Consider the following 19,418-nt stretch of genomic DNA (forward strand, 5'->3'; position numbering starts at 1 on the left):
AGCAGCAGCAGCGGCAGTTTTATAGTACATTCTTACTTATAGATTTCTTTGAAGGATTATTTAGAAACTAATACAGCATTGGAAATCAACTATATTTGAATAAAATTTTTTTGAAAAGAATATTTCAAAGTCAGCTGTTGTTCCTAGTGGCTCAGTGGTAAAGAATCCACCTGCCAATGCAGGAGACAAAGGTTAGATACCTGGTCCAGAAAGATCCCAGATCCCTCAGAGCAGCTAAGCCCGTGCGCCACAGCTATTGAGCCTGTGCTCTCGAGCCTGAAGCCTGCAAGGCCTTGAGCCTCTGCTCCCCGAGAAGAGGAGCCACTGCAGTGGGGAGCCCAGCCACCTGGAGCTGAGGAGCAGCCCCCGCTCGCCACCACTGGAGAGAAGCTCGTGCAGCAGCCAAGACCAGCACAGCCGGAAAATGTATGGAAAGAAGTAAATAAGGTTATTTTTTAAAAAGTCAGCTGTTTAGAACAGATCATTCAGTTGACCTTTGGCTCCAAGTACAGAAGCTCACCATCGCATATTTCTTTTTACCTGGAATTTAATATTACAATCTTTTTTTGAATACATTTGTATTTTGTACAGTCTTTGCTTATTTTTACAAAAATGGTACAAAGTACTGTGTTTTGACATTTCTTGTTTTTTTTTTTTTAAAAAAAAAAAACCAGACAATTGATAGAGTGTGCAGAATCAGTTTCCCTGAGATTATAGCAAATTTAAAGAAAGTCAAAGATAGAAATTAATTTCCTTCACTCCATCCTTTTAAATGTGGACTCTTAAATTAGGGTGTTAAAGATTTTTAGCCACCACACTATCCCTCTGAATACGGTATGATACAACACACATAGAAGGGCGGTTGGCATTGGCAGTTTTCACTTATTCCTGGACGTTCTGTCTTAAGGCATATTTTCTGCCTAAAACCAGAATCCTGGCTGGGCATGCTGTGTCTTGATGGCTTCTGTGCTCCTGCCTTTGTCTGGACTTTATTGGAAGTCCTAGAAATAAGACGTGAAATGTGAGTTTTAATGAGGTAAGTCATTAATGAGGAGAGTCGTAACTTGTGAAGTGGTGAAAAGTAGTAACTATCTGTATTATTTATCTAATGTTGGCTTAGGTCTTGGTGGCCACCTAACTCAACAAATATTTATACAACTCTCAGATAATCAAGATACTGTACAAAATGAATAGAAGGCCAGAAGCATACTTGATTTTTTTTTTAAATGAAGCCGAGGTTGCCGCTGTTTATTTTTATGATTTTATTTTTGGCTGCGCTGGGGCTTTCTTGCTGCCCACAAGCTTTCTTTAGTTGGGGCAGGTGGGGCTGCCCCTACTTGCCATGCGAGGTCTCCTCGCTGCAGTGGCTTCTCTGGTCGCCGAGCACGGATCCCGGGCGTCCTGCCTCAGGAGTTGCGCGGCACAGGCTTACTTGCTCTGAGGCCTGTGGGATCTTGTCGGACCAGGGATCGAACCCACACCTGCTGCATTGGCAGGCAGATTCTTAACCACTTGACCACCTGGGAAGCCACTAATACGCTTTTAAAGCCCATTTTATGATTTTAAAATCAAATTAAAATTAACGGCTGTGTACACTGCAGGTGGGAGTGTAAATTGGAACACTTACTTTAAAAGACAGTTTGACATTATCTAGTAAATATGTGTAACCCACACCCAGCAATTTCACACCCGAATACGTACTCTAGAGAATTGTTTTTCAACCTGGGCTTGTAGCCCATTAGAATGAAGACAATTTAGTGGCATTTGACCAACAATTTTCTTAAATGATAAATACAATAGAAAATGTCAGTGTACTTTCAGGGCATTATTTTGTGAAACCTTTTCCTAGTTAGTATTTGTATATATGTGGGTGGACTGTGAGGTAAAATATATGTTCTTATTGTGGTTGCTGTCAAGAAAATTTGAAAGCCACTATTCTAGAGGAGCTATAAATGCTTGTTATTTCATAAGAAGTAACTGATTTCATTCAACAAAGATAAATTATGGCTGATTCATACAACAGGATTTTACACACCATGAATTGCAGCTGTGTCCAACACCTAAGCAATGTATGTTTTTATGTGACATCCTTATGGGGTGAAACTGTAAAGAAAAGTAGGAGATTGATAAATATAATACCATAGTGACTAGTTCTGGTTGAAAGTGAAAATGTCAGTCACTCAGCTGTGTCTGACTCTTTGCAACCCTGTGGGCTGCCCGCCAGGATCCTCTGTCCATGGGATTCTCCAGGCAGGAGTACTGGAGTGGGCTGCCATTTCCTTCTCCAGGGGATCTTCCTGACCCAGGGATCAGGACCCTGTCTCCCGCATTGCAGGTAGATTCTTTACCATCTGAGCTGCCAGGGAAGTGGCACTTCTGGGTAAGTCGGGCTGAAGGTTGAGAGGAGGCAAAGGTAAAGAGGAGAGTGAAAAAGCTGGCTTCAAACTCAGCATTCGGAAAACTAAGACCACGACGTCCAGTCCCATCACTTCGTGGTAGATAGATGGGGAAACAAGGGAGGCAGCGACAGACTGTTTTCTTGGGCTCCAGAATCACTGCAGATGGTGATGCAGCCATGAAGTTAAAAGATGCTTGCTTCTTGGAAGAGAAGCTACGACAAACCTAGACAGCATATTAAAAAGCAAAAACATTACTTTGCCAACAGAGGTCCGTCTAGTCAAAGCTATGGTTTTTCTAGTAGTCATGTATGGATGTGGGAGTTGGACCATAAAGAAGACTCAGTGCCAAAGAATTGATGCTTTTGAACTGTGGTGTTGGAGAAGACTCTTGAGAGTCCCTTGGACTGCAAGGAGGTCCAACCAGTCCATTCTGAAGGAGATCAGCCCTGAATATTCATCGGAAGGACTGATGGCTGAAGCTGAAACTCCAATACTTTGGCCACCTGATGTGAAGAGCTGACTCATTGGAAAAGACCCTAATGCTGGCAGGGATTGGGGACAGGAGGAGAAGGGGACGACAGAGGATAAGATGGTTGGATGGCGTCACCGACTCAATGGACATGGGTTTGAGTGAGCGCCGGGAGATGGTGAAGGACAGAGAAGCCTGGCGTGCTGCAGTCCATGGGGTCACAGAGTCGGACACGACTGAGCGACTGAACAACGACAAAAGGTTGAGCCGGGCGTCAGAGGCTTCAAAGGTCCTGCTGATGCTCTGTTTTCTGACTTAGATGTGGGCACACAGTGATTAATTTTTTAAAAAATTGTGCATCTGTGTTCTATGCAGTTTTTTAAATTGTAAATTTATGTAACAAAGTTTACCGTTTTAATACTTTTTAATAATGACACTGAGTACATTAGCACTGTTGTGTTATTCATCCCAGCATGTTCCTGTCTTCCTCTGAAACGCCATACGCGGTGAACAGTAGCTCCCTGTCTCCCCTGCTTCTGTCTCTCCTGGCAGCTGCCGCTCTCTCCAGCTGTATTGTGTTTGGCTTCTTTCACTTAGCATAGTGTCTTCTGGCTTCTCCTTGCAGCATGTGTCAGAATTCCCTCCCTGTTCAAGGTCAGTCATATTCTGTCATGTATCTGCTGCATTCTATTTGTCCATGATCCACTGATAGGCATTTGTGTTGCTCCCACCTTTTTGCTGTTTTGAACAGTGCTGCTCTGAACATGAGTATACAGATATCGTTCAGTTCTTCTGATTTTTAAAAAATTATCCCTTCTGGAAATTTCCTAGTGGTCCAGTGGTTAGGACTCGGCGCTTCCACTGCAGGGGCCAGGGGTTGTATCCTTGGTCAGGGGACTAAGATCTTGTAAGCTGTATGGCACGGCCAAAAATGATAATAATAAAACTTTAAAAATGTGTTCCTTCCAATGAAATAGCTCTGTAGTGGATGAGTGAACTAGAAAGATGTTAGCCCTTCTTAAAACTGAAGCCATGAAGTGGTGATTGCTCTAACCATCCTTACTTGGGGGAGACTTTTGTTTTCCTTATTATTTCATAGACTTTCCTCTGGATCCTGAAGAGTTTTCCAACTTAAATCATTTTGGAATGAGGTTTGGACTTGTTCCTTTTTATTCTTTTTTTTTAATGTAGCATAAAATAGCATCTTATGTTTTAAGCTGTAGCTTCTGTGGAAAGTTTGAAATTGTAAGTTTCCCTGCAACACCCCTAAATAACAGTAATAAGAATCGATACGTTTCATTGCCGTTTAAAGAAGAAAAGTGCCACAGTTGAGTCTTATTAAAACATAGGCCCTAAGAATTTAGTGGGGACACAGGAGCAAAGTGCTGTGAATTTACCAGCCAGTGAAGCAAAAGATCAGCTCAGCTGTTTCTAAAAGAAATCAGGTTACATTCGTCTTTCATGCGTTCTTGCCAGTAGCCATCATTGTCTCTGTTTCTAGCATTAGGAAGTGGTTTCCCAGCATACTGGGAGTTTTAATTTAAATAAGCCTTTTAATAAATTCAGACTATATAACTTGTTTAAATTGTGGAGTGTCTTCACGAATCAAATAAGTAGTAAAATGAAATGTTCATATCACGGCATGGTAGTGAAATCGTAGTCCCAAGAATACCGGTCCAGGTTCATATTGCCCTGAGGGTCTCTGCGTGCGTGTGTTTGTGAGGCCTCTCTTCTCTGACTGCGCCGGGGCTGCGTTGCTGCGCACAGGCTTTCTCTGCCGTGGCACGCGGGCGGCTCTCCTATCTAGAGGACCCTGTGGGTCATGGGCTCTGGGGCGCGTGCGCGTCGGTAGGTGCAGTACGTGGGCTCCTGTGCTGTGTGAGCTTAGTTGCTATGGCAGGTGGAGTCTTCCCAGAGTAGGGATCGAACCTGTGTCCCCTGCATTGGCAGGTGGGTTTTTAACCACTGTACCACCAGGGAAATCCAGGTTTCCTTTCTTGGAAGTAAAACCCGTTATTCAGAGGTTATGATTTTCCAGCTTGAATTTTAAACACCTTTCTGTGAAACTGTGACAATTAGATGGTAGGACTTCTGTGTGTGTATGTAGTTTTTTTGTTTTTGCTTTTTGGAGTTTTTTTTTTTTTGCCTTATTCAGGAAAATAAAAATTTGTTGACCCTGTATGAGTCCAAAAAAACTTGCTGATCTGTGAAATTCAGAGGTCTGAGAACCACTGCAATAGAACCTTTCCCCAAAAGGCTAAGAGAGTCTTGGCATGCAGCTGATTTTCCCTACTCCTCCGTTGTTGTCAGAGTGAGGGTATATAACGGCAGAAAAAATCAGAACATTTTAAATATAGTAATCATTTTTTTAGGAACTGTACATTTTATCTTTTTTTTTTTTTTTAATTTTTTGGCAGCACCCAGCAACTTGTAAGATTTTAGTTCCCCAGCCAGGGATGGAACCCATGTCTTCTGCAGTGAAAGTGCAGTCTTAACCACTGGGCCACCAGGGGAGTCCTTATGCCCCACTTTTACTCTCTAGTGTCTTTTAGCTATCTGAAATCTCTAATTTTATTAGTCTTATTTAAGTTTTTGATAGGAAGTTTCTGTTCTTTGTCACAATATCTAGAAGTGAACGTTTAGGTTTTGTTGTTGACTTTGAAATGAATTCCCGAGACTGTGTCTGCTTATTCATTCAGCAGCCTTTTGCTGAGTGTGTATATGGATACAAGAAATGAATTGTTTGCTGTTGTGCCCTAGGGAGGAGGAGGCGGGCAGCAGTGCAGTAACCGCCAGTGTGAAGGCGGGGGGTCGGCGGGGGGGGTGGTGGCCTGTGCCCTGAGCTTCACTGCAGCCTGGTGTGGTTCACTCTGGGCTAATGCAATTCACTGCTGTTACAGGGAGGCTATCTGCCTCTTCTGCATTGTCTTCCATAAAAAATTATTTTCGAGAGAAAAATAATTTCTAAGCCTAGAAAACTGCACCTTTTAATGCACCTACTCTCTAACTCTCCTCTGATTCATACTGGACTTCCGATGAAAGCCTTTTGTCTCACATCAGTGTAATAGTTAAATTATACAGTTAGAATTGTTCTGTCCTTGGTATGTTATTACTTAAAATCTAAAAATTCAAGCTCTCACAAAATACAAATTTGGGTATTAAAGTTCTGTTACACTTTTTCAGTTTATACCACATGAAACATTTTGCTGAACCTAGAATATATGGAATTTTCAGAACCTAGAATATCTTCATTGATTGAAACCGGTACATTTTCCTTAGCCATTTATACGCAGTGAAATCTGCTGGCTGCATATGAATACAGGGTGTGGCCCTGAGAACTGGTGCATTTCTGCTCTCTGATAGTCGTGAACTGCTTTCATTTAACAGCAGCCATTGCAAAGAGTGATAAGAAAGTATCCTGATGGGTACTTGGGGGAAACACTTCATTTTTCTTTTTCATTAAAAGGACTCTTAGGTAACACAGAGAGATGAATTAACCATTGAAAAAGAACCTCACTGTAGCTGATATCTGTTATTAAACTTGGAATGCTTTTTAGAAATAGCTCTCTGAATTTACTTGTCAAAATAGCTTACAGTTTGCTAATAGCAACTGTAGTTATGCCAAATTTCTCTATTTCTAGATTTCTTTTTGGTCAAAATATCAACTGTCAGGAGTTAAGGAGTCTGTAGATTATGAACTTCTGTTAATGTACATAAAGATATTAAGTAGTTTGTACTTGTGATAAAATGCCCATCACGTAAAAAATAACTTTTGCCCTTTTGTCCTAAAAGTAATTCTGTAAGTGACAAAGAACATTGGTACAGGAGACAGTAACTTAAAAATTTTTCATCTTTCCACCTTCCCCCATTTCATTCCTTGGGATGGCTCTTAACTCTAACCCTATTCTTCAAAGCCCAAAGGCTTCCTTCTGTGTAACTTCCTTCTCAAAACTAGTTGGAAGGCATCTCTTCCTTCCCTGAACTGCTAGAACTTCTTGTTTGGTACCACAGTCTATCTTGTATTGGTATTCTTTATTTGTCTTTGGCTCTTACCAAATCTCTTTGAGAGGAATTAGTGGCATATATTCTTTTTGTGACTCCCATGGGATCTAAGTCAAAGCTATGGTTTTTTCAGTAGTCATGTATGGATGAGAGTTGGACTGTAAAGAAAGCTGAGCACTGAAGAATCGATGCTTTTGAACTGTGGTGTTGGAGAAGACTCTTGCGAGTCCCTTGGACTGCAAGGAGATCCAACCAGTCCATCCTAAAGGAGATCAGTCCTGGGTGTTCATTGAAAGGACTAATGTTGAAGCTGAGACTCCAATACTTTGGCCACCTGATGCGAAGAGCTGACTCAATGGAAAAGACCCTGATGCTGGGAAAGATCGGGGGCAGGAGGAGAAGGGGATGACAGAGGATGAGAAGGTTGGATGTCATCACCAACTCAAAGGACTTGAGTTTGAGTAAGCTCCGCGAGTTGGTGATGGACAGGGAAGCCTGGTGTGCTGCGGTCCATGGGGTCGCAGAGAATCGGATACAACTGAGCGACTGAACTGAACTGGGATCTAAGTACAGTTATTTTCACGTACAGCAAATGTTCCATTGGTATTTACTGAGTGCGTGAAGTAAGGTAAAATTTATATTTTGCCAGTTTTTCTTTTGTAACTTTTTCATTTGATCTAGTACAATGATGATAATAATGGTGGAAAATAGGAAGACAGTATCATCTTAGATTGGATCATATTGTGGTCTGTAAATTTTCATTCAGCAGTATTTTATGTTTCCAAGAATAGTATTTAACCCTTAGCTAACATTAGTGTGACTGGGTGGGTAACTTCGCGAGTTTCACGGTAATACCTGTGTAGGGTTGCTTCTTTGTCCTTGCAGCTGGAGAGGCCCTCATGCTGACAGATGACTCTGGGTGTTTTCCGTTCAATCCGGAATGCCTCCGCGCTTAAAGTCTCAGTGCTTTACTTTACCATCATCATTAAGTCTCTTCCTTAATTGCACTTTTTTCACCTTTTGACATGGTAAAGAATAAACTTGATTACATTTTAAATGTTCAGCTTCCTTTTAGATAAGTGAAGTATATTCTGATTTTCTTAAGAAAAGAAAGTGTGTTAACTCCAAGAGGATTGTCACATGTCTAGTTCTGTAGAAACCAAAAGTACAATTGGTCACATATTGTTCTGGGCAGTGATTGTTACATAATAACAAAGTAATCTCATTCCCATCTTTAATTTCTTTGAATCGATTTTAACTCTTCACAAGTTAATCTGTTTCCTCCAATAAGTTCAGATTAGTTTGTTGCTATCTGCTGTCTTTACAGAATCTTTATGAAGTAGGTGGGTTTGAAACTTTGATTTCTTAAAGATAGATTTTTCCTGTCTTAACTCTGTGTGACTTACCTTGGGTCACACAGCATTATAGCTAGAAACAGTAACCACATCTCTCATTCTCAAAGACTTCAGTGCAGTTCAGGCGCTCAGTTGTGTCCGACTCTTTGTGACCCCGTGAACCGCAGCATGCCAGGCCTCCCTGTCCATCACCAACTCCCTGAGTTTGCTCAAACTTATGTCCATTGAATCAGTGATGCCATCCAACCATCTCATCCTCTGTTGTCCCCTTCTCCTCCTCCCTTCAATCTTTCCCAGCATCAGGGTCTTTTCCAATGAGTCAGCTCTTCACATCAGGTGGCCAAAGTATTGGAGCTTCAGCTTCAGCATCAGTCCTTCCAGTGAGTATTCAGGGTTGATTTCCTTTAGGATTGACTGGTTGGATCTCCTTGCAGTCCAGGGGGCTCTCAAGAGTCTTCTCCAACACCACTGTTCAAAAGCATCAATTCTTTGGCACTCAGCCTTCTTTATGGTCCAACTCTCACATCCATACATGACCACTGGAAAAACTGTAGCTTTGACTCTCTGGACCTTTGTTGACAAAGTGATGTATTTTCTTTTTAAAGGGCAAAATTCATGGAATCAGAGGGGTATATTCTCTCTGACCAATAAGCTATCTTGACAGCATCTAGTGACACATAATAAGGGTAGGATCTGCTGTTGTTCCTGAATGTGTTGATATTATTGATGTAATTTCTATTATAAAATAATGCAAAGCATGTTGTGAGTAGAAATGTCAATAAGCTTTGCCCTTATTTGAATGTCTAGTGCTTGGAAGACAAGATTCCCAGGCGGTGATCTCTGCTCTCCAGGAGCTCAGATTTTAGTAAGTTAGCTTCAGTTTGTGGTTTCTCCCAAAGACTTGGTCACTTTTCCAATGAGTCAGCTCTTCCCATCAGGTGGCCAAAGTATTAGAGCTAGAGCTTCAGCTTCAGCGCCAGTCCTTCCAATGAGTATTCAGGGTTGATTTCCTTTAGGATTAACTGGTTGGATCTCCTTGCAGTCCAGGGCACTCTCAAGAGTCTTCTCCCAACACCACTGTTCAAAAGCATCAATTCTTTGGCACTCAGCCTTCTTTATGGTCCAACTCTCACATCCATACATGACTATTCGAAAAACCGTAGAAGGCCTAACACAAATGCGAAGGGCGAGGAAGATTTCTTTTAAAGACTTTCATGAAAACCATATTCAATGAGTTAATACAGTTCCATGTGAAATGTTTTGTAGGGCTTCTTTTGGCATGGAAAAATGAAGCATTGTTTCAGAATGTCTCTGCTTCCTCTGGGAGTGTGAGTAGCGGTTTCAGCACCTAGTTAGTAGTGGACGTGCAAGACTGCAGACTGGTGTTGGGCGTGTGATCGCAGAGCACTTGCATCGGAGCCCACGCCTGTGTGTTCTCCTCAGCACCTGTGCTGAAGACCAAGTTAGCAAGCATGGCCTCAGGGGTGTCGGGTTTGATCCTTTCATGGACAGTGGAATGGTTGAATGATGAGAAATTTCAATTGAATTGAAAATTCAGTTGAGAAAATTGAATTCATTCAGGTTGAATGCTTAAAACTGGGGATTAAACAAAAATGTGAGTCCCTTTATTTAGGCTTGCTAATTGTGAACATCTATTTCTGCTTTATTGACTATGCCAAAGCCTTTGTGTGGATCACAATAAACTGTGGAAAATTCTGAAAGAGATGGGAATAGCAGACCACCTGACCTGCCTCCTGAGAAAACTGTATGAAGGTCAGGAAGCAACAGTTAGAACTGGACATGGAACAACAGACTGGTTCCAAATAGGAAAAGGAGTACATCAAGGCTGTATATTGTCACCCTGCTTATTGAACTTATATGCAGAGTACATCATGAGAAACGCTGGACTGGAAGAAGCACAAGCTGGAATCAAGATTGCCGGGAGAAATATCAATAACCTCAGCTATGCAGATGACACCACCCTTATGGCAGAAAGTGAAGAGGAACTAAAAAGCCTCTTGATGAAAGTGAAAGAGGAGAGTGAAAAAGTTGGCTTAAAGCTCAACATTCAGAAAACGAAGATCGTGGCATCTGGTCCCATCACTTCATGGGAAATAGATGGGGAAACAGTGGAAACAGTGTCAGACTTTATTTTTTTAGGCTCCAAGATCACTGCAGATGGTGACTGCAGCCATGAAATTAAAAGACGCCTACTCCTTGGAAGGAAAGTTATGACCAACCTAGATAGCATATTGAAAAGCAGAGACATTACTTTGCCAACAAAGGTCCATCTAGTCAAGGCTATGGTTTTTCATGTGGTCATGTATGGATATGAGAGTTGGACTCTGAAGAAAGCTGAGCGCCGAAGAATTGATGCTTTTGAACTGTGGTGTTGGAGAAGACTCTTGAGAGTCCCTTGGACTGCAAGGAGATCCAACCAGTCCATTCTGAAGGAGATCAGCCCTGAGATTTCTTTGGAGGGAATGATGCTGAAGCTGAAACTCCAATACTTTGTCCACCTAATGCGAAGAACTGACTCATTTGAAAAGACCCTGATGCTGGGAAAGATTGAATGAGGGAGAAGAAGGGGATGACAGAGGATGAGATGTCTGGATGGCATCACTGACTCAATGCACATGAGTTTCAGTAAACTCCTGGAGTTGGTGATGGACAGGGAAGCCTGGCGTGCTGCGGTCTCTGGGGTCGCAAAGTTGGATGTGACTGAGCGACTGAACTGAACTGAACCCTTCGTTGGTCACATCATTTGCAAATATTTTCTTCTGTTCTCCAGGTTTTCTTTTCATTTTGTTTATGATTTCCTTTGCTGTGCAAAAGTTACTGAATTTAATTAGATCCCACTTGTTTACTTTTGTTTTTATTTCCATTACTCTGGGAGATGGCTTGAAAAATACATTGCTGTGATTCATGTCAAAAGTGTTCTGACTGTGTTTTCCTTCTGGTCCTGCATTTATCTTTGATCCATTTTGAGTCTACTTTTCTGTATGGTGTTAAGAGTTTTCTAGTTTCGTGTTTTACATATGGCTGTCCAGTCTCCCAGCACCACTGTGTCACAGATAGTTGACCAGAGGCGCCGGAGCCTCCTGCCCTGCTCCGTCGGCCTGCATTTCTGGTCTGGGGCCGGTGCCATACCGCTCTGATTGCTGCAGCTTTGCAGCATGGAGAGTGGTCAGGGAGCCTGGTTGGTCCAGCTCCGTTTTTCTTTCTCAAGATTGCTTTGGCTGTTCTTTTATGTCTTTTAGGATCTTTTATGTCTCTCTACAGAATTAAAGAATTTTTTTCTAGTTTTGTGAAAAATGTCATGGGTGACATGATAGGGATTGCATCGAATGTGTAGATCGCCTTGGGTAGTATAGTCATTTTGGTACGTAACTGTACTCTTTAGCCTGAGAGTTAGGGCTGGAAGTGGAAAGGCCTTCCTCTAGCAAGTTACGCACATGGAACAGAGTTCGCTCACAGTAGAGCAGAGGTGGCCGTCCAGGATCTTTTATTTAACACAGTTTATAGTAAACCCGTCACAGTTCCTGCCTGCTTCCGAGGAATGGCGGGGATTGCTGCTGCCCTTGCTCTGCCACCGCTGCCCTCTCCCGACCATGAGCGTCGAGGCCGCGCCCCTGCTGCTCAGCGGCCCCCGGCTGTGCGTTACCATCGGTGCATCAGCAGCCACTTGGTCAGGACGCAGTGCGGTATCATGGGTAATGTGGCAGATGCATTATGTTAGGAGCAATTTCATGAGTTTTGACTCATGTTTTTCTTACTGTGATCATTCTGTCCAGTTTTTAAGATGTACATAAACTGTTTTTGCCTAGTGTTCCATCTGCTGTAAGCATGGACGTGTAGTGTGTACTATTCTGTCTTGCTCAGCGTTAAGATTTACCCCCGTGAGTATCTGTGGTTCCTTCCTGTATAGTGTTCTGTTGTTGGAATGTAGCACAGTCTATCTGTTCTCTTGTTGGTGGGTATTTATATTGTTTTCCGTTTTTAGCTCCTCGGATCTGTTTCGATGTTTCCTATTTTAAATATTGCCTTGTATCTGCTATTACAGCTCGTTAAGCTTGTATTAGAACGCTTAACATCCTCTTACGTGAACTGCCTTGTGTCATTTCTTATTCCCGTATCATCAGAGTGTCCTTTTCACTCTTCTAGAATGCACCGTTTTTTCTTCTAAGTCTGAGGTCCTGAATCGTATTACTGGCTAAGGGAAGCTAGCTGCTGTTCCTTTGCTGTTGCCGATCATACCTGGAGTTAGAGGAGTTGTTGAGAACAAGTCTTTTGGTTTTGTGGTTTTACCAGAACTTGGCTGACACTCTAGGTTTTCAGTGAAGAGGGAAAAAAACGCTATCAGAAACCTCTAGAGATTATTAGATATTTGGGATGGGCTTGGTATTTGAGCTGTGCCTGACAAATTAAGGTAGCTCGCAGCTAGTGTGGGGAAGTGCTAAAGAACAGGTTTCATTCTGAGCATCTGAATGAAATCGTGACCAGCTGGGCTGCAAGCGCCTGAGCTAGTTCAGAACTTGAGAAAGTGTGCCCTGGTGTGTGCTTCTCTCCTGCTGCAGGTGTCAAGTGGGATGTCATGGCCAGCTCCTCAGACAGCGAAGATGACAGTTTCATGGCTGTGGACCAAGAGGAGACCGTGCTGGAAGGGACAATGGAGCAAGACGAGGAGCCCCGCGCGGCGCTGGAGGTTGTGGAGATGCAACATAACAGGTCCATGTCTGAGCTGCCAGAAGAGGTTTTGGAGTATATCCTGTCCTTCCTCTCCCCGTACCAGGAGCACAAAACTGCAGCTCTCGTTTGCAAGCAGTGGTATCGACTGATTAAAGGTACTGTGGAAAGTGCAAAGGTTTATTCACGTATTTAAGATTTCTTTGAATGATTTCTAATCTCTCAGTTTCCTTCTCTCTTTTCTCCTTTCCGTTTATTGTGGTTCTGAAACTTAGCATTAGACAGTTCGCTCTGTACATTTTTCTTTCTCTCTATCCTGCCTAGCGTTATGAACAACTTGAATACTGTAGGTTTGAATCCAGTTTGCAGTTTTAAAATGAGGATTCTTTTCCTTCATATTCTTGGAGTTGATCCAGTAAATTGTATTATTCTGGAATAGGTAGAGTAGGGATGAATATGGATTGATGGTAAGAGCTGACCTTCATATAACTCTCACCATTGTCAGGACTATTGTAACTGCGTTACAGTCATCCTGGCAAACTGTGAATAGCTTCAAGTAGCTGTCTGTGGCAGATGTGGAGTTATGAAAGCATTTGATGCTTGACTTTATCTCTAAACAGCCCAGGTCCTATATATGTATTTTACTTTTTAAAATGAATTTCTCCTTTTTTCCCCTCCATTTTCTAATCAAGATTTCAGCTCTAAATGTTGAGGTTACTAATTATACTATATTTTTCCAAATATTTTTTTGTGTGGACCATTTTTAAAGTCTTTATTGAATCTGTTACAATATTGCTTCTGTTTTTGTTTTTTGGCCGTGAGGCATGTGGGGTCTTCACTCCCTGACCAGGGATCAGACCTGCACCCCTGCACTGGAGAGTGGTCTTAACCACTGGACCGTCAAGGCAGTCCCCTGTATTTTGAATTAATAACAGTTATTTTGTTTTAGGTGGAAAGGGCCTTTTTTTTTTTTTGAATGAAGATGACCAAGCCAGTTGAATGATCTTTGATCAAAGCAAGGGTTGTATTGACTTTTTCTTTGCTGGTGTGAGCAAGGCAGCCAGAGATAGGAGAGAGGGAAAAGGTTTAGATCAGAATCAGTCTTAAAATCTTTCCTAGAACCAGAGAGGTTCTCTGAGGAGTAGGGTCTGTATCAGTTGTCCAGAGTGCAGCCTCGATGGCTAATGAGGACCAGCTGTGTTGAAACTGCCCGCGGGCCCTGCGTGCATTTGCTCACAACTGGTAACATTGGTATGCACACTTGCTTCTGTTTGCAGAATTAATGGACTCTGCAGGAGAGATTGGCTCCCTGCACTATGGAGGTGGATGGTTTTACCTCTAAAATAGAGGAGGAAGAATCATACCTGAGGGGTGGTGATCTAATCAAAGATATTTATTTATTCTTGGCACTCTTATCATTTTGATCTTTTTTTCTTTTTTTAAGAGGAAAGGACCTTACCCTCTTACCCTAGTGTTCACAGCCCTAGATCTGGGGGCAGTCACTGCCAGGACAGTGTTTTCTGCCCTCAATCGTTACGTATCTGTCTTTTATGCATCACTGCCTTATCTCAATCCAGGGTTTGAAAATGTGTATTACTTCACCAGTGTATAGTTGGCAGTATGGTCACACATTAAAAATGGCCATGTTTTTTTAATATTCCAGTTCTTATCTGTGAGTTCAACCAAGGGAGAATGATCATCACTGGAAAACATGTTCTGTGATCCTACTTAAGGATCCACAAGGTGGCATAAATTCAAGAGTGATATTCTTTCAAAATGTAAATAATTGATTGTACACTTCATTCAAAATGCTTCTCTTTGAAATAAGATAGTAATTTCATGTATTGGAAAAACAGATTGTTCCAGAAGTATGAAGCTCTCACTTTAAAAAAAATAGACTTTATTTTTTTTTAAGTGGTTTTAGGTTCACAGCAAAATTGCGCAGGTCATAGATTTCTCATATACCCTCTGCCCCCAGACATGCACAGCCTCTCCCACTTTCAGCATCCTCACCAGGGTGGTACATTTTACAGTTGATGATCCTGCATTGACGACATTGATATACCATTGTCACTCAAAGTCTGCGGTTTACTTTAGGGGTACATTCTGTGAGTTTGGACATGTGTATAATGACATGTATCCAGCATTATAGCAGAAACTCTTGATTTTTTTTTTTTTTAAACAGCTTTCCTTAGTTATAAATTCATCATTTCACAATCCACTGTCAGCTAATTATTATCTCCTTGTTTAATACGGAGAATCCTTGGTCTAACCATAGGTATTTACTGAACAGCTGTTACATTCCAGAGATTTTTTTTTACCATATTTTTTCTCGCAAAACTAAATTATCTCCCAAGTCTCTGTTTTGGAATAAAAAGCACCAATTATTTTGATATGTTTCCTTTTGATATGGCTAAGTGGAGCAGAGTTAAAGTGTGAGCTGATTTTGTCACCTTGAGGGAGTCATTTAACCTTGGTAAAATCTAAAGATTAGATCTTCCAGTTTTGAACTTACATGATTTTGTTTTCTGTCTTTGAATGAAAAAAAAAATCAAAGAAATTTGGAGTTCCTCAAAGAAACTTACATCTTAAAAAAGTGATAAGACAGTAGATTAAATTTTAATAATTTGATTTACAAGTGAAGAGTCCAGGCTGAGGCACTGGTTATTTTTGTCTTTAGGTGTCGCCCACCAGTGTTACCATGGTTTCATAAAGGCTGTTCAGGAAGGAAACATCCAGTGGGAGAGTCGGACTTACCCTTATCCCGGGACCCCCATCACCCAGCGGTTCTCACACAGTAAGTATTATCGTGAAAGCAAGTCCCATCTTGCCAGCAGTCATGTTTGCAAAAACTATTTTTGAGGCTTGTATTTTGTCTGACGTTTCTAATGAAGATAATATAAATGAGGATTCATATTAATCTTACAGCCAGAATTAGGGAAGAGCGTGAGCCTAGACGTGCTGCAGGCACAGTGGTATAATCTTAGGCTCTGCTTTTCCGTGGGATTTTTCAGTATCTGTGCTCCAAAGAGGTCAAGGTGTCATGCTTATGCCTTTAAACACTTGACATCGGGTGAGAGAGGACGAAGGGAAGGTGTTCATGAGCGTGTTTCTGTGATCCTGCTTAGGGAGCAGCCAGAGTTTAGCAAGAATTCATTATTTTAACATGGTGTGTGTTTGGCAAACACGGAATTTGACTGGGGTCACACACAAATTTTGAACATGAAGGATATTGATTATAAAATACAAATTTAAGTAATAAAATTATAAGTAAAATGTTCTGACAAATAGACATAATTTAGAGTTTTTGACTTATTCTAGAATTAACTGTCCATTTTAGCTGATTTTTATAGATGCTGCTTTATGTATTTTTTCCTTTGACTCATGCCCCACACCTTGTGGGATCTTAGTTCCCTGACCAGCGATGAAACCCAGGCCCGCAGCAATGAGAGCACTGAATCCTCACCACTGGACCGCCAGGGACTTCCCAGTATCATTTCATTCCAGAGGTGACTTCTTTACTCTGAGCCACCAGGGGAAGCCCATTGGTGATTCGTATCCATCCATGAAAGTGAGACTGAGCTGTGTTGCACTGCAGGCCAGTAAAGGTGTATATATATCAGTGGTTTTACAAAAGTTAGTTGAGAAGAGAGGGAAGCCTTGTAGAAAGTTCTCGGAATTACTACTTTAGTTATATTGCTTGCCTGTTCAGAAACCTTGAGTGTCTGTCCAGTGATAAAGCTAAACTTAGTCATAGTTAAAACCCTCTTTAAGCTGACTTATTTCTACATTTACTACTTCATCTCCTGACTTTTCCCAAGAGCTCGCCTCATTTTAAGTTGTCACTTTGCTGTGCTCATTTCTTCCTCCCTGGAGTATTCTCGTCCACTTAGCTGAAGCCTGCTTGTTCTTGAAAGCTCAATTCAAGTTCTTGCTCTTTGGGGAAAGCTTTTCTCAACTCTCTGGGCCACAGAAAATTTTTCCTGATCTGCACTTGCGTCTGGAACACTGATCTGGCGCCTAACTCACATTGTCTTTCTCTGTCGGCTTTCATATTTGTGTCTCTTTTTTTAAGCCGTATGTTGAAATTTGAGGGGAAGGAGAATTATTGGCTATCTGTGTTACATAGAAATTACTTGCAAAGTTACCAACTTAAAACAAGATTTGTCATCTCACAGAGTTCCTCAGGGTCAAGAATCCGGGAGTAGCTTAGCTGGCAGGTTCTGAGTCAGGGTCTCTCATGAGGTTACAGCCAGTGTGTCAGCCGGGGCTCCCGTCCCCTGAGCGCTCGACCGGCGCCTGGGGAGTCTGTCTCCAGGCTCACTTAGTGACTGTTGAGAGAAGACTCAGCTCCTTACTGCGTGGACTTCTCCACAGAGCTGCTCACGACTTGGCAGCGGGCTTCCCACGAAACGAGTGATCAGAGAGAGAAGTGGAGACGCTAAGCTGGCAGCCATGCTATTTTCTACAGCCTGATCTCTGAAGTGAATACCGTCCTTTCTGCTCTATCCTGTAGGTCACACAGGGGTTGACCGAGGGTGTAATACCAGGCAGTGAGGATCCTTGGCATTCTCTTGGAGGTTGACTACCCCAGACCATACGCCGTACTCTCATATCCAAAGGTGTTCAGTGAAAAACGAGGGCTCATCGTTGTCTTTGAACTGAATCTAAATAGATGAAAAGAATGAGTCGAACTATTGGCTGTTTTCACTTCTCTCAGGGAGCTGTTTTCACTCACGCCGCTGTAAACCCCCTGAAGCAGTAGATCTCAGAAGTGTGATTCTTGGACTTTGGGGGAGGGAGGCGTCTGTGAGACTCTTTGGGGGATCTGTGAGGTCAGAACTGGCTTTTGTTAGTTTTCGCCTGTGACTGTGTGGTCGTGGCGTCGTTCCCGTGTCCTGAGCCGTGAGGCTGTAGCAGTTCCCCCAGCACTGCTTTGGCACCATGCGTGCGGCTGTCAGCACAGTGGAAAGACAATGACTGCTGCTTCAACTGCTGCTACTTGTTATGATTATAAAAATAGTTTTGAAAGAGTCTCAAATGTTTTCAGGAGTTCATAGACGTATACTTTGCAGTAAAATTTAGACGAATCCTTGCTGAAAATATTTAATGAAATTACGAGAGGATCCATATTAGGTCCAGTATTTATTGTTGAAACTTCAGTTATCTATAGATGCTTGGAATGAGGAGCAGAGACAGGATTTATTTGTTCTTGGCTGTGGTGGGCCTTTGTTGCTGCACGAAGGCTCACTCTGGTGGTTGGTGCACAGGCTTCTCACTGGCGGAGGCTTCTCCATTGCACAGAGCGGCTCGAGCGCCGTGGCTCAGCAGGCGGGGAGCGGCTCTGAGCGCCGTGGCTCAGCAGGCGGGGAGCGGCTCGAGCGCCGTGGCTCAGCAGGCGGGGAGCGGCTCAAGCGGTCCAGAATCCAGGCTGAGTGGTTGTGGTGCACGGGCTTAGCAGCTCCAAGGCGCGTGGGATCTTCCCGAACCAGGGGTCGAACCGGTGTCCCTTGCCCTGCCAGGTGGCTCCTTAAATATTGGACAACCACGGAAGCCTGAGGACGGTGTTTTGAAACAAATAGTGTTGGAGCCCTTTGTTGTTGTTTAATTGCTCAGTTGTATCCAGCTCTTTGCCACCCCATGGAATGCAGCACACCAGGCCGCCCTGTCCTTCACCATCTCCCAGAACTTGCTCAAACTCATGTCCATCAAGTCAGTAATGCCATCCAGCCGTCTCGTCCTCTGTCGTGCCCTTCTCCTCCCGCCTTCACTCTTTCCCAGCATCAGGGTCTTTTCCAATGAGTCAGTTCTTCGCATCAGGTGGCCAGAGTATTCAGCTTCAGCATCAGTCCTTCCAATGAATATGCAGGACTATTTTCCTTAGGATGGACTGGTTGGATCTCCTTGCAGTCCAGGGACTCTCAAGAGTCTTCTCCAACACCACAGTTCAAAAGCATCATTCTTCGGTGCTCAGCTTTCTTTATAGTCCAACTCTCACATCCATACATGACTACTGGAAAAACCGTAGCTTTGACTAGACAGACCTTTGTTGGGAAAGTGATGTCTCTGCTTTTTAGTACACTGTCTAGGTTTGTCATAGCTTTTCTTTCAAGGAACAAGCATCTTTTAATTTCATGGCTGCAGTCACCGTCTGCAGTGATTCTGGAGCCCAGAAAAATAAAGTCTGTCACTGCCTCTACTTTTTCCCCTTCTGTTTGCCATAAAGTGATGGAACCAGATGCCATGATCTTAGTTTTCTGAATGTTGAGTTTCAAGCCAGCTTTTTTACTCTCCACTTTCACCATCATCAAGAAACTAGTTTCTCTTTACTTTCTGCCATTGAGTGGTATCATTTATATATCTGAGGTTGTTGATATTTCTCCTGGCACTCTTGATTCCAGCTTGTGATTCATCCAGCCCAGCATTTCACATGATGTACTCTGCATGTAAGTTAAATAAGCAGGTTGACAATATACAGCCTTGTTGAACTCCTTTCCCAACTGTGAA

General features: G+C 42.6%; 1 protein-coding gene across 2 annotated transcripts in view; it reads left to right on the forward strand.

The window, feature by feature from the left end:
• FBXO42 (F-box protein 42) overlaps positions 1-19,418 on the forward strand; it is a 107,147-nt gene that overhangs the window by 42,823 nt on the left and 44,906 nt on the right. For both annotated transcript variants that reach the window (XM_005203374.5, XM_003585804.6), the window contains exons 2-3: positions 12,803-13,069; positions 15,592-15,708. In XM_005203374.5, coding sequence (XP_005203431.1) covers positions 12,820-13,069; positions 15,592-15,708 — 367 coding nt within the window. In that variant the 5' untranslated portion in view covers positions 12,803-12,819. The remainder of the gene's footprint in view (positions 1-12,802; positions 13,070-15,591; positions 15,709-19,418) is intronic.

The sequence above is a fragment of the Bos taurus genome, chromosome 2 (genome assembly GCF_002263795.3).
Source record: "Bos taurus isolate L1 Dominette 01449 registration number 42190680 breed Hereford chromosome 2, ARS-UCD2.0, whole genome shotgun sequence".
NCBI lineage: Eukaryota > Metazoa > Chordata > Mammalia > Artiodactyla > Bovidae > Bos > Bos taurus.